The sequence below is a fragment of the Peromyscus eremicus genome, chromosome 5 (assembly GCF_949786415.1).
Source record: "Peromyscus eremicus chromosome 5, PerEre_H2_v1, whole genome shotgun sequence".
Classification (NCBI taxonomy): Eukaryota; Metazoa; Chordata; class Mammalia; order Rodentia; family Cricetidae; genus Peromyscus; species Peromyscus eremicus.
Window position 1 is genome coordinate 8,334,996 of NC_081420.1, and position 15,737 is coordinate 8,350,732.

The following is a 15,737-nucleotide window of genomic DNA, read 5'->3' on the forward strand; positions in this document are numbered from 1 at the left end:
CATAGTCATCCTTTTCTGGTTTTGTCTCATTCCCACTATACTATAAGCTCAGTAATGACAGGAAAATACCTGCCTGCTCATCACTGCACTCCAGTGTCTGCTACGTCTAACATAAATGACTTGGTAATTGTTTACTGTTGAGTATACAAGAAAACTCTAGAAGCGGGAGGATGTGGACAGATATGGACAGATGTAGACAGATGGTGGGTCGGAGATCGGAGGAAATGCAGCTTGGATACAAGTAACAGGGATGGAGCTGGGATGACAGGGATCTGGAGCCAGCTCTAGCACGGCATTAACTTCCGGTGGCCTCTAAGGGCCATATGACCTTGAACAGAGAGGACAAGCAAAGGACCTCACAGATGACAACACTAATCTCTAAATAAAGAAGCTTCTCATGGGGGTCAGAGCAGGACTGTGGGCAGCTTTGGAAACCTCTGAGAAGATGAAATGCATCCGGGAAGAATGCAACAGGAAGACACTGGGGTTTTCTGAGGAGAGACTAGCATGGTCAGTCATCATGGCCAAGTAAGCATGTGGGGAGTCTCCAGGGGCCAGGCAATCGGGAGACTGTAACTCCATGGTATGGCGGAGGCAGCTGAACACCAGCAGCACGGTCCTGGGGTGGGGGGGGGAACTGGGCAGTTCCTAGTGACAATCTGCAGCTCCCATCTGGGGTTTGAAAAGAGGTCATGCTGCTGAGGAAAAATATAAGCAGGATGCAAGTGACAGGAGTCTGCTCTCAGATGCCTAGGCTGGAGGCAGCGGGAAAGTGTCCCACGAGGCCCCGCCGCCATCTGCAGCCTGCTCACTAAGCTGGTCTCTCCCTGCCTTGCCCTGTCAGCTGCCACCTCACCTTTCCATCTTCCCTCGCATATTCCAGACCTTGAAGGACCAACTCCAAGCCCCCTTCTGCAGGCACATCCTAACGCACGTCTCCTTGGCTTACCAGAACCCCATGTCAGACCTAATTAACCAGGACAATTTCTAAAAATTCACCACTTCATAAAATTTGGATGTGCCATCTCCCCAACAAGCCATGAACCATGTACTTCTGCTACAGCCCCTCCTTCCAAATCCTGGATAGAGGATGCCAGTCCCTCCGTGATCAGCACACAGAGCCTTGTGGCGCTCACCGAGCCAGCCAGGCCATGCTCCTGTCCCACCTGCCCCTGGGTGCTGTTCCAGGCACTGGGCACTGCCACACCCAGGGCTGTGGTGGTGGAAGACTGGACATATGAAGACAGTTTGATGACTGGCCTGGTAGAAGACCACAGTCCTGCCCTACTGGCCAGGAGCACCAAAGCACACAGACTCGATCACAGTGTTTGCTGTGCTGATAGAACTGATTTAATGATACAACTGAATGACCTTTTATTGTTCAATAGTGAAACACAGGCTGCTCCCAGCTGAGTGTGGCTCTGTCTGTGTCACCTGGTGAGTGTCCCTTTCTCAGGAAGGTGAAACCGGCTATGGAAAGTCATCCAACAGCTTGTCCTTGGAAAACAAGCTCCCTGCTAGAAAACGACCACAGCAACGAAAAGGAGGCCCTGAAAACCCTGCTGCTGGTGCCAGAGATGTGAGTCTGGCACCTACTGTGACAGGACCCGGCGTGACACGCCATCCCACAACCTCAACTTGGCTCAGTGTCATCCTGTAAGATTCCATGAATGAGTTAGCCAGTCCTGTTCTAGTCTACATCAGACAGGCAGTGTGAGGTAAGGATGGGACACCAGAACTGCAGACAGCGTGGGCTGGAGAGGTACTCAGTGCACTGCAAGAGGACCATGGTTCAGTTCCCGGCACTCACATGGTAGTTCACAGCTCACTGCCATCTGTAACTACAGTTCCAGGAGATCTGTGGCCCTCTTCCGAGGTCTGCAAGCACCAGGCGTACATGGTATGAAAATATATACATGTGTAGGCAAAACATTCATACACATACGATTTTTAAGGTAAGCAAATCTGAAAGGGCATGGCAAAAGGAAGAGAACCGAGAATGGCCAAAGCCAGAGAAGCACCTCCCCTACCTGTCCACACCAGTGGACCAAGTCAGCCGCCGGCCACTGCCCAACCGAGTAGAACGAGACACAGCTCTGTACTGTGACCACAAAGAGCACAGCCGCTTCACCAGCACCCCTCCTCCACGTTCTGAGACACAGGAATCCACGTTTGTGTCCCCGTTCTCACGGTCCAGAATCCCAGGGTCAAAGCTCACGGCCAACCCGAAGACTACTGCAGTGGAGGAGAGCAAAGCCCCAGATACTGCCCGGGCAGCATGCAAGGGCTCCTTCCATTACTGTCTGCAGTTACCGAAGAGCCATGGGTCCCTACTCATTCCCAATGTACTCAAGCAGCTCCAGCAACGCCAGCTGAAAACAAAAGCATCCATAACTCCCTAACTCTTGAGTATTATTTTCTTGTCAGTTAAACATAAAGCCATCCACTTGTGCCCACTCTATCCCGCTAACCTCACCTTAAGTACTTCACAAACCCTAAATGCTACACGTAGGTACACTAATTTCATTCACACTAATGAAAGCAATGCACAGAAATGAAATTTATGTCAATGAATTTCACGATGATTTTTATTTGATAATAATTACGGTATTTATAGGTGAACATCTGCTGATGGTAAGAGTCTAAACCTGGCAGAGTTTAAACTCTTAGCATTTTCCAGGCAGCGTGGACATTATCTGTGAAAGCAATAAAAAGCAGTGAATGCATTAATCACAGCGGTATCTGCAAAGCATAAATCTGAAAGCCCTTCTCATCAGCTCAGATTGCTTTCTTACTTTCCACACACCTGATTTTACGCCATCTGTAAGAGGGCAAGACAAACACTGTTGAGGAAATTATATTTCTTGGCTATTTGACTTTTACAAAATGCTCAGGCTAATTTCTGTAAACATAAGATTTACTGCATGACTAAGAAAAACTGATACAGTTAAAAGTCCATTTTTATTAAAAGGAGGCATGGCGACCACAGTGTTTTTACCCTGAGTGGCATCATAGTTACCTTACTGACACCTGTTTTACATTTACCTTCATCTAGCCTGTGCGCTTTTAGTAATACACGAGCTCTACACCTGTTTATGATACAAACCTCAGACTCGAGAGCCCAGTGACAACCCTGGAGGCTCTAACTTCCCTTTCTTGGTGGACAGCAACACCAGCATTTCAGCCACTACCTGAGAGCATCAGACAGACGCCCTGAAACTGCAGAAGAAACTCCAATGTGAACACCAACAGGCAACACAGACGCTTCTTTTGGCCTCCGGGGTCTTAGGTATCGTTGGCTAAAGTACAGCCATCTCTATTCTCCAAGGAAAACTAATGATTCCTTTATTCTTCGCTTTTAGATAAAGTGAAGTGTAGGTGTCTGTTTGTGCATATGTACACATGTAAGTGCAGTGCCTGGGGAGGCCAGAAGAGGGCATCAGGCCCCTTGGAGCTAGAGTTACCGGTGGTTGTGAGCTTCCTTACGTGGGAACTAAAATCAGGTCCTCTATGACAGCAATATGTGCTCTTAACCACTGAGACAGTCCCAAAGGGCACTTTCTGGCTTCTAGTCTACTATGGTCACAAAAGCCATCACTGGGCACATTAAATAAAAGTAGTGTCTGTGACAACCACAAATGTTCAGTTTATCCTGTGACAGAAACACAAGCACTAGCATATACTTGCAAACAAAATGACACTTTCTATATGGGCACATCATCTTGGTGGCTGGGAGCAGGAGACGGGGTGGAGGGTGGCTACTGTCGACATCAGAATCCTCTCTTAAGTATAATAGCTGACTTATAACTTGGATGTATACAGCAAAGAACAAACAACTAATTTGTCCACATGCTAGCAGCCGAGGCCACCACTAAAATCCTGCAGAGGACTGTTAAGACTCCCACTGACACCAGGCATGGTGGCGCACGCCTTTAATCCCAGCACCGGGAGGCAGAGGCAGGTGGATCTCTGTGAGTTCAAGGCCAGCCTGGTCTACAAAGAAAGTTCCAAGACAGCCAGGACTGTTACACAGAGAAATCCTGTCTCAGGAAACCAAGTGAGCCCCAGGATCTTCAGCCACACTTGTTCCATCTCTTTGGCCCAACAAGAGACACATTTACAAACCTCCAAACCACTGCTGGGGGCCCAAAACACCACCACAGAGAACAAGCCTACCACGAGCCGGTCCTTCACTGGATACCCTCTCTCTCCAGCTCCAGGATCTCCCAAAGGCCACGGTTACAAAGGCAAGTGAGAGGGATAAACAAGAGAACAAATGAAGCTCGCCCCTGGCTGCTAGACTAGACCACATGAAAGCATCCCCTTTGGAAGGGAAAGCTAGGACAAGCCAGTTCATGCAGTTCAATCTCAGAAAACCAATGCTCTGGCTGGCTGGCCATTGAGAAAGCAGGACAAAGAGACATAGTACCTCCTCCAGGAACTCAGGGGATACAGCTGCTCACAGAGCTTGGGCCCTGTAGTGGACAGCTGTTTGAGCCACGCCCTGAAGCACTGCCCCAGTAACAGTTACACCTGCCTATGACCTTGAGGTACATGCCCCTGGGGCATGGCCACTGGGGGACCCTTAAGACCTGGGATGCACATACACAGCTCTCTCCTGGCTACCTCGTGGTTTGGATACTGAGATCTTGAACCAAGCTGTTCAGCATGGGACATAGCTCAGCTTTCCCCAGACCCTATGATAAATCTCCTATGGTTATGAGTTTACCCCTAAATAAATTCCTTTGATCATTAAGCTGATTCCGTGGATTGCTAGCGATTTAATCACAATAGGGCCCCACCTTTACCAGAAGGAAACCCCTCATGGCCTCCACCTAGAAGCCCTCACATGCCGAAAGGCACCAAGACAGGTGCAGTGCCTAGCCATGCTGCTTACCTAGGCCCAGCCCTGAGTGTGTGCCAACCTACAAGGGTGGCCCCAGACACCCGAGAGTGAGAGAATGGCCAGACTTCCCAGAGCCGGTCTGGGTCCTTCCCGGTCAACTTTGCCTGCTGGCCCTGGGGAAGCTGCTTCCTGGGCTCTAGAACGTCATGGGCTGACTTCTGAAACTTAAAATGTCCTCCCTTTGAAAGCTTCCTGCTCATCCCATTCATTCACACCACAGCTTCTCATCATGGAACACACACCTACATTTCCAAGTGACATTTCTCTTCTTTCAGACCCTGCAGGTGACAAATGCCCGACAGTAATGTCACATCAGGTACAGCCTCCCCCTCCTCGTGTCTACGTGAGCAGAAAAGTAACACTCCTTTGCAAATGCCAGTCCTGCCCTGGCCGAGTCCAAGCACTCTGAGCATCTTGAAACCAAAGCCTCCAAGTATGGCTTTCTAGTGCCATCACACTGCCCACCCACAAGGTACTACAGAGCTGACATGCCACCACTAAGGGCAGAGGCTACAATGATGGACACCTACGGCTACTTCACCAACCTGTGCCAGAGAATCCAGGAATTTTCACATTTACGATTAGCAAGTATTTATACCCATTTAAAATATCAAATGAATTTATATTATATGGAACTAACCACATTTTAGAATAAAAATCCTTTGGGAAAATAAGATCAAATGTATTCTGCTGGCTACTTATTACTATAACAAAGCCTGAAAGAGCCCTGAGCTTAGAACAGGTTTTCATCCAAGGCAAAATCACTGAAGACACTCTAAACGCGTATAGCTCATTTTCTACAGCAGCAAATGAAGCAAAGAATAAAGCTTATGACACCACTTGACACACACTAATAAGCAAGCCACTTAAAAACTGTAACACTCAAGCAAGTGTAATCCTGAAAGGCTTTGTTTTATTTATTGTTTTGAGACAGCCCCATGTGGCCCAGGCTGCTCTTGATCCTTCTGATTCCAGCTCCCAGCTTACTGGGATTACAGGCTGCACCACTGTGCCTGGTGAAAGACCTCGTGGGGCGCTAGGCATTCAGCAGTTAAGAGCACTGGCTGTTCCTCCAGAGAACCCGGGTTCGATTCTCAGCACCTACCTGGTGGCTAACAATCATCTGTAACTCCAGTTCCAGGGGATCCATCACCCTCCGTTGGCCTCTGCAGGCCAGACTGCACACACATGTGATGCACAGACATACATGTAGCCAAAACACTCATACATGGAAAATAAAAATAAATCTTTTAAAAAAAAGACTTTACATAATAAAAATGAAAAGACTATTTAAAGAACAAAATAAATGGCTGGACATCAGTGTTCCATACCTGCAAAATCCTAGAACCTGGGCATCAGGCATCTAAGGCAGAAAGATTAAAAGTCTGGGGATAGCCTAAGCTACCTAGTGAGATCCTGTCTAAAAAAATAATAATAATGAATAAAATGTTTGTTAAATATAAACGTTGAAAAATGGAGGCTAGGGAGATGTCTCAGTGGATAAGAGCACTTGCTAGGCAAGCATCAAAACCTGAGGGGAGTGTGTGAGCATGCGTGCATGGTGGATGTGTGTGGTGTGTGATATGGGTGCGTCCACGAATACACATGCAAAGTTAAAGCAAGGATTCCCATCTCTCTCTCTACCTCACTTCCTGAGACAGAGTCTCTCACAGAACCTGAGAAGCAGGGCGTGGCTGCTGATGCCTGGAACTCCAGCACTGGGACAGACAGAAAGACAGGCGGCTCCCCAGCCAGGCTAGTCCAAATGCCAGGCTTCCAGTTCAGTGAGAGACCCTGTCTCAGACAACAAGACAGAAAAAGAGAAAGACATCACTTCCTAATACCGCCTTTGCCTGTGCGGTACATGGATACACTCACACCTCATACATGCAACACACACACATACACACACATGCCTGAGAACAGCAAAAACAGTACAGGCCCACATAGCTTTGAAGGACACACACGTCTCATAGTATATGCATGCCCACCCCTACCCACCCACCCCGTCTCATAGTATATGCATGCCCACCACACCACACACACACACACACACACACACACACACACTCACGTCCCATAGTATATGCATGCCCACCCCCTCACACACACATTAAATAGAATGTAATTTTTAAAAACTGACAAGGCTAACTACTATATGCTCCAGAAAGATTCTTTCAGCTCCCAGCTCTTTGTATCCATCTCCTCTTCACTACTGCATGTCTCAGCAGCCTGGACTCCAAGGGCCAACAGTTTATACCCACCTTTACTTCCCTTGCCCTTCTATTACTCCATGGCACTTGTTTGCACAAAATTCAGCTGTCTTTTTTTTTTTTTTTCAGCCCAACCCAGTATCTACTCCAAGCCTGTGTCCATGCAGCTGAACACAGCTGGATAAAACAAAATCTTCACTTTGAAAGCTGCACCATTGCTGTGGGGTGTCTTTCTGTACTCTGAATATGTGTTGCTCCCATTGGTTAATAAATAAAGCTGCTTTGGCCTATGGCAAGGCAGAATAGAGCCAGTGGGAAATCCAAGCAGGCATACAGGGAGAAGAGGGCGGAGTCAAGGAGATGCCATCCTGCTGCCCAAGGACCAAGATGCCAGCAGACCAATAACGCCACGGCCACGTGACAAAATACAGACTAACAGAAATAGGCTGATTTCAGATGAAAGAGCTAGCTACCAATAAGCCTGAGCCATAGACCAAACAGTGTGTAATTAATATTAAGCCTCTAAGTGATTATTTTAAAAGCAGCTGCGGGACCACAGGACCGTGGGACTGGGGTAGGACAGAGAAAAGTGTCCGGCTACACACCATCATCTTTAATGGCACTACAAATGTCCCAGCATCAGCCACCTCTCCCTAGTTAGTTCATTACCTTAAACTCCAAGGTGACTCTTCCTTTTGTTATCTCCCTAGACCTCCAATGCCTCTTGCTAGCAGTCAAAGACCTCACCAAAAGAAGAGACACAATCAGAAGAGAGTTGTATCTTCTTAGGATGAATGTCCTTCCTAATCCAATGACAAACTGGCCCTGTGCCTGCACGGCCACTCCAGTCCTATCCCTCTTGCTAACCTGGACCTGCTTTCACCACTACCGTCTGGTAATTCTCAAACTGTCATCTCGGCTGAGTTCTGACCTCATAACTGGTTTCTCCAGCTGAATGACAGTGTCTCACCCCTGATGTGTACACAACAGGCTCTGAGTCCCTTCCCCCGCTCCGCCATCCCCTGACTTTGCAGCTCAGCATGAGGCACCAGTCACATCCTCCTCCATCTTACAGCTTGAACCAAAACCTTGGGGTCATCCTTAAGACCTTCTCACCCTCACCCCACATCAAATCCATCTGCAAGTCTCTCTCTCTTTCCTATATGTGTGTGGTGCTGGGATGGACCCCAGGGCCTTGTGCATGCCAGGCAGGCAACTGTACCACTGGCTACAGCCCCAGCTCTTTACAGTCTTGATATCCGTCTTCAAACCTACGGGAAATCGCCCTGCCCATTTCTCTCCAGCTCCACTGCTGCGTCCACTCTCTGGCTCTGGCTTGGACCATTCCAACCGAGTCCAGGCAGTTAGCCTGCTTCCCTCTTTCCACTGATCCTTGGCAGAGGCACTGGAGCAAGTTTTGTTGTTGTTGTTGTTGTTTGTTTGTTTGTTTGTCTTAGAACAAAAGCCAAGTCTCTGTACTTGCAATCCTCTGGCATCTGTCCTTTGTAGAACAAAGCCAGCAAGGTCCCAGAGCCCTGCCTTCTCTCGGTCCACTCTAGAACACTACCCTTCTGGTTCTCATCCCATCGTTGGAGATTATTTTCTATGAGGAAATCTGTCTTCTCCACCTGGAATGTTCTTTCCATAGATCCTCATATACTAAGCCCTTTCATGTCAATCAGTCTCCCTGTGTTCTCTCCCCAGGGAGACTGTATGATCTTAAAGATGGCCTCCCCCCTGGGCTGGTGGGGTAGGTAGTTCAGTGGCAGAGCATAAGTCCTCCACGTTCAGGGTCCTAGGTTCAAACCCCAGCAGAAAAAAAACAATGCCTTGGTTTTTGCCCTTTATTCAACATCCGGTCTAGTTTTTCACGGAGCCCTCCATGAGCTCAGACCACATCTCCTACGCCTCTGCTTAGCATCTGTTTTCTCCACTGGACTGGGAGGTTCCCAAGCTTAGAGTAATGCCAACCACAGAGACAGTGCTTAAGTATGCAGAGAATTAAGGCGTGCTACTTATAAAACTCAAAGATTGGCCGGGCAGTGGTGCACACGCCTTTAATCCCAGCACTCAGGAGGCAGAGCCAGGAGGATCTCTGCAAGTTGGAGGCCAGCCTGGTCTACAGAGCAAGATCCAGGACAGGCACAAAACTACACAGAGAAACTCTGTCAAAAAAAATGAAGGTGAGTGAGGCTCTGTCAGTGTTGCTGGCTTGCTCTCGGGCTTCAGCAGAAGGAAGGCAGCTGCTGTGTCTGGAAGCTGCCTGGGTTCTCCTCTTTCTTGCCTTGGTGTATTCTTTTTTTAAGGTTTTGTTGTTGTTGTTATTGTATTTATTTTTTAGTGTGTGTGTGTGTGTGTGTGTGTGTGTGTGTGTGTGTGCGTGTACTATAGTGCAAGGGAACAACTTTAGGGAGTAGTTCTCTTCTTCCACCATGTGATTCCTGGGGACTGAACTCAGGTCATCAGGGTTAGCAGCAAGTGCCTTTACCTGCTGCGCCATCTCTGGTTTATTCTTTGGGACAGAGACCCTCGTCATAGCCCAAGCTGACCTCACACTGTGGTCCTCCTGCCTCAGTATCCTAAGTGCTAGGACTACAGATGCAGCACCTCACCAGCAGGTACTCCCCTCTTGAACACAGCATTAACAACAGAGCCCTTCTGCAACCACCATGAATTAGGAAAAGCGGTGAACTCTATGACGACTTCTGCACACAGACAGGCAGGAGGCCTCAGAGCCGCACACTGAGTGCCACTGCTTACTGGCTAACGCTTCCTTCTCTTTTTAGTCTGTTTACCCTGGCTCCTTCTTTGTCTAATCTCCCTAAAGGCGAGATTCATAAAGTGTTGAATCACAGACCTGCCCTTTTTTCTGACAATACCCCATCAAGGGCAAAGCTGGCTCCTCAGAACATTCCAAAGCTGCTAGTGCAAGCAGAATTTCACCACCAGGTCTTCAACGTGTCTTCCTGAGATCGGCACAGTGTGTCCTCCCTCTCTGCAATGAGCAATGGCGCCCAACTTGTTAGTTACGGGTGTGTTCTGGTTGTGTGTGGGCAGTGACAGCTGGTCACGGCACCAGTGCCAGCACAGACCACTATCCAGGCAGAAGTCACAGGGCCTGCTGAGAAGTGAGGCCAGGATGTAACGCTGATGCTGGTTCCCCTTCCTAAAAACTGGAGGGAAAAGTCCAGGCAGTGAAACATCATGGTGAGTAACGGCACGGTTACTCCAAGATGCCTTTTGCGCAACTGCCCTCCCACCCAGGCCACAGCAGTGCTGGAGGACCAACTCAGGACAGAGCCTGAGGCAACACCACTCTAGCACTTTAAGCCACATGTTCAAGCCCAATAAATTAGCCCAGGCTTAAAGAAGTCAAGCTGTACACAGTAAGAATTTTAATAAGCTTGGAAAAGGCTACCTGGAGCTACGTACAGCTCACTGTACCCGCGAGATGCCCTGCCGCCAGCCACAGAGTGCTGAGTCCCTGACAAGGGCTGCGGAGTGGACGAGGCAGCAGGAACAGGGAGTCGGTTTGGTCCAGGGTTTCTCAGGAGTTGAGGACTTACAGCAAATGGCTGGCAGCCAGATGACAGACAAACAGACCAGGGCAGGCAACGAAGCAGAGCCAATGGCATTTACCAGGAAAACGTGCCAAGGGTTCCTTTGGTGGGAATCCGGTACTTGCACACCCTCGTGGAAACCAGCAAACACTGTAATCAATGTCTACACTGTAATCAATGCCTGTTTGTACTCAGAACCATGCTGGGTACAATGGAGAGTTAAGCAAACATGCTCCCTGACTCCTAGATGCCAACACCTAACATAAATAAAAACAATAAATCTGTCCAAAGGATTACTAAAGTAACTGAGCAAACATGAGCTAGTCAGAAGCATTTACCTTACACAATGCAGTGGAGTAATCATGAAGGCTAAGTCATGGGAGATGACTCTCTGAACAGGGTGGGCCCGAATGGAACAGTTACCTGGGAAGGCTGAGTCTCCAGGGGGGAGGTCAGATTTGGAGAAAATGTTCAAGGGCTGGATACCAGGCTAGGAGGGGGGCAGGAACTGGGAAGAGATACAGCTTAGGAGAGGGTGTAGAGGCAAAAATACAACTATGAGGTTTTTTTAAGTGCCCTGAAAAAGTAGAGAAAGCAAGCAGGTTGTGTTTCTCAACTGGCCTCTCCACACACCCTTCTAATATACAGAAAAACGCTCACATCCTCATTTAGTGTTATTTAAAATACAGAAAAAGACTAAATAGTTTACCCAAGCCCAAATTAAAGCTATAGTGGCTTCAGAATCTGATACTCTTTTTCATTTTCTTTCTCTCTCTCTCTCTCTCTCTCTCTCTCTCTCTCTCTCTCTCTCTCTCTGTGTGTGTGTGTGTGTGTGTGTGTGTGTGTGTGTGTGTGCATGTGCGTGTGCATATGCGTATATTGGACAAGGTCTTACGATTTAGGTCAGGCTGGAACTCACATGCAGTCCAAGCTAACCCTGAATTCACAATCCTGTCTCAGTTTCCCAAACACTAGGATTACAGGTGTGTACTGCCACACAGTGCTGATTTCTAAGTACCACAGAATCAACCCTTCCCCCAGAGCGAGGCCTGCCTGAGTCAGCAGGGATGGTCTCTGTCACTGAATTCATAAGGAAGAGAGGGTGTGGCTCCTAGTCCACATAGGACCAGACAAGCAGTAGTCACAGAAACCTAACAGGGCTGTTGACAAAAACAGAACCTGGCACCATCAGTAATTCACAGGAATTACCTGATTAAAATTTTTGAAGATGAATTCTTTGTAGATGGCATCTCTCTCACTTAATTCCGACCATCCTGCTGCTTTCAAGCCAGGAATAAGTTGGTTCCTCTCCTCTGCTGTCAGCCACTGTGCACCTGAAGACTGGGAAGAAAACACATCTCTTGTCTGAAAGGGCCAGCATTTATCTAAACTCTTTCCATAAACTTAGACCTCTTTAGCAATATAGAAAGAAAGTCTCAAGGGTAACAAATTCTAGCCATCTCTCATCCTTTACTCTCAAAAGACAGGCAAACTCAGCCAGGCAGTGGTGGCGCACTCCTTTAATCCCAGCACTCGGAGGCTGAGACAGGCAGATCTCTGTGAGTTCAAGGCCAGCCTGGTCTACAGAGCGAGATCCAGGACAGCCAGGGCTACACAGAGAAACCCTGTGTCAAAAAAAAAAAAAAAAAAGGTACACATATTTTTACCTTTTGGCAACTTGTCCTATGAAGGGGAAGGGAAGGATGTTTATGAGACCATTTTCTAGCTTTTTCCTCCCTGAAAAAGCAGCTACTTTCTCCCACTACAAAAGGGGGAATGATAATATATCTTAAGCAAAAACATTTTAAGTCTTGTCATTCAAAATAAGCAATCCCAGCAATGCAGGAAGCAGAGATAGGTGGATCTCTGAGTTTGAGGCCAGCCTAGTCTACAGAGTGAGTTCCAAGATAGCCAGGATTACTCAGAGAAACCATATCTCAAAAAGAAGGGGGAAAAAAAAAAACAAGTAATTCAAAACAAGCATTTAATGTTAAGACTTGATAGCAGGCTTGGGGGGGGGGGCTGGAGAGATGGCTCAGTGGTTAAGAGCACTGATTGCTCTTCCAGAGGACCTGTGTTCAACTCCCAGCACCCACATGTGTAGCTAGAGTTTTCCTGCCTGGCCCACAGTCAGGACAAATCTCTCTCACCTGCCAGTCCCACAGCCTCAGACCCGACCAAGTAAACACAGAGACTTACGTTGCTTACAAACTGTATGGCCGTGGCAGGCTTCTTGCTAACTGTTCTTACAGATTAAATTAATCCATTTCTATAAATCTATACCTTGCCACGTGGCTCATGGCTTACCAGCATCTTCACATGCTGTTTGCCATCGTGGCGGCTGGCAGTGTCTCTCTGACTCAGCCTTCCACTTCCCAGCTTTATTCTCCTCCTTGTCCCGCCTATACTTCCTGCCTGGCCACTGGCCAATCAGTGATTTATTTATTGACCAATCAGCAACACACTTGACATACAGACCATCCCACAACACACATGGCAGTTCACAACTGTAGCTCACTTCAGGGGACCCAAAACATACATACATGAAAGCAAAACACTTACATAAAATAAAAGTAAATAAATAATGCCTTTAATGCCAGCACTGGGGAGGCAGAGGCAGGCAGATCTTTGTGCATTCAAGGCCAGCCTGGTCTACAAAGTGAGTTCTAGGACAGCTAGGGCTGTTACACAGAGAAACAAAAACAAAACAAAAAAGGTAAATAAATCTTTAGAAAATAAAACAATAAAAAACCTCCAAACAGAGGGTTCTGCTGAGGGTATGTCCTACTTTCCTGCTTCCTCTGTGGCTGGCTGCTGGCTGGCTCCCAGCGTCCCCCTCTTTTTCTCCCTTTCTCCCCTCTCTCTTCTCTTCTACTTATTCTCCCTGCCCAACAGCCCTGCACATCCTTCTATTGTCTAGCTACTGGCTGTTCAGCTTTTTATTAGACCAGTCAGGTGCCTTAGGCAGGCAAGGTGAAACAGCAACACATCTTTACATAATTAAACAAATGCAGCCAGGCAGTGGTGGTGCACGCCTTTAATCCCAGCACTCGGGAGGCAGAACCAGGTGGATCTCTATGAGTTCAAGGCCAGCCTGGTCTACAAAACGAGGTCCAGGACAGACATCAAAACTACACAGAGAAACCCTGTCTCAAAAAACAAGCAAACAAACAAAAAATGCAGCATAAACAAATGCAACACACCTTTACATAGTTAAAGTAATATTCCACAACAGAACTGTATCCAGAGTTCAAGGTTAGCCTCAGCTACATGAGACCTAGCTCATGAAAAACAAACAAAATAAAATTTCCTTCCTTCTTTTATTGGAAGAAAGAAAACAAGGGGCAGGGCGCAGGAGACTATGTTTCGTGTACCTGAACACACACATAGACACCTGTATGAAAATTATTTTAACTAAATTAATAATAAAAAAACATGTTAACCAAATGCAATAACTGGTCCTGGATTACACCAGAAAAAAATTTTTTTCTCTAATTAGTCAAAACAATGGATGTTATCAGCAATAATCTTCTGACTTCAACAATTCTACTGTGTAATATAAGAAAAAATGTTTTAGGAAATTCACCACAGAAATTTTACAGGAATATAAACATGTCTCTGACTTATTTGTCATTTTCAAAGGGGTCTAATAAGCGCTTGTAAATGAAACGGTGAGCTTCATGCTACGTTCTCCACTAGGTGGAGCTGCCTGTTAAAACTTTCCCTCAATTTGCTCTCCCTCTAACCCATCCCTCCAAACCCCCTCCCAGATGGTCTCGCCGTGCTCCTCGCTGGCTTCGCAGTAATCCTCCTGCCTCAGCCTCGCTAGGCACAGAAATGACAGGCCACAACGCACGGCCAAAATACTAATGTCTGAAGTAAGAAAACTAAAATGTCCTCTATAGAAGTGGTGAGAAAAACCGATGTACCGTTCAAAAACGTGGGGAGAAAGACAATTTACTAATTTCTTCCTAAAGCTCACGACCAAGACTGCCCAGCGGAGTGGCCACTTAGGAGCCTCCCCGGGACTGCCCGCAGCACACAGGATGACCACGGCCCATCACTAATCTCCCATTTAGATTTTTTTTTTTTTTACACGAGATTGTTTCCGGTGCGCAAGCTCATAAACTACGACGGAAGTGGCTTGGGGTGTTATGTTTTGTAGCAGGTGCCCCCACGTAGCCGTGGCTGGCCTCGAACCGGCGCAGGGGCGAAGGCGTGTGCACGGCGCTCCGCCAAGTGGGAGCGTGGAGCCGCGGGTCTGCGCGCGCAGCCGCCCCCACCCAGCCGAGCCCGCTCTCCCGCACCGGCCGCACTCACCATGGCCGCCCGGCTCGCACCCCGGCCGCGCAGCGCCGCCAACCCCCGGAGGGCGCCGCGCGCTCCCGCCGCCGCCGCCGCCGCCATGGCCCCGGGCTGCCCGGCGCGCTGCCTGACGCGGCCCAGGCTCCGAAGGCCCCCGGAGCGGGATGGCCGCCGCGCCCGCCGGTGCTCGCTGCGTGGGGCCACCCCTCCGTGCTCGGCCGTCTTGGAAGCTGAGCTTGCTCCTGCATGGACTGTCCTGCATGCACAGGTGGACCCTCCCTGAGACCGGCCAGCACCGGTGGAGACGAATTGCCTCCCACGTGTTGAGACGTGTTCTTTTATATGCTGTGTGTGTATTAATCTTTATTATTCTTTTGCCATTTGTTTTTCTTCAGATGTAATTGACAATAAAATTAACCCTTTAAAATGGTGTGGGGCCAGGGTTTTAACATTGTGGTGAGGGTTTTTGTTTTGGGGTTGTTTTTTTGTTTGTTTTTGGTTTTTTGGTTTTTTGAGACAGGGTTTCTCTGTGTAGCTTTGGAGACCTGCCCTGGAAATCGCTTTGTAGCCCAGGCTGGCCTCGAACTCACAGAGAGCCGCCTGCCTCTGCCTCCCGAGTGCTGGGATTAAAGGTGTGCACCACCACCGCCCGGCTGTGATGAGTTTTGATTAAAATGTTGCTGCGGCTTTTAGTTCAGCTTGTATCTTTTTGGTTTGGTTTGGTTTGGGTTTTGGTTGAGACAGGGTTTCTGT

The 15,737-nt window shown here is 48.1% G+C and overlaps 1 protein-coding gene across 2 annotated transcripts in view; it reads right to left on the reverse strand.

The window, feature by feature from the left end:
• Pcbd2 (pterin-4 alpha-carbinolamine dehydratase 2) overlaps positions 1–15,737 on the reverse strand; it is a 52,126-nt gene that overhangs the window by 34,183 nt on the left and 2,206 nt on the right. Inside the window, exons 1-2 of one of the 2 annotated variants that reach the window (XM_059262256.1) lie at positions 15,000–15,078; positions 11,889–12,020 (exon numbers count right to left, since the gene is read on the reverse strand). In XM_059262256.1, the coding sequence (XP_059118239.1) occupies positions 11,889–12,020; positions 15,000–15,002 (135 nt within the window). In that variant the 5' untranslated portion in view covers positions 15,003–15,078. Of the gene's footprint in view, positions 1–11,888; positions 12,021–14,999; positions 15,079–15,737 lie in introns of those variants that run through there. The other variant, XM_059262255.1, reaches the window with a different exon arrangement.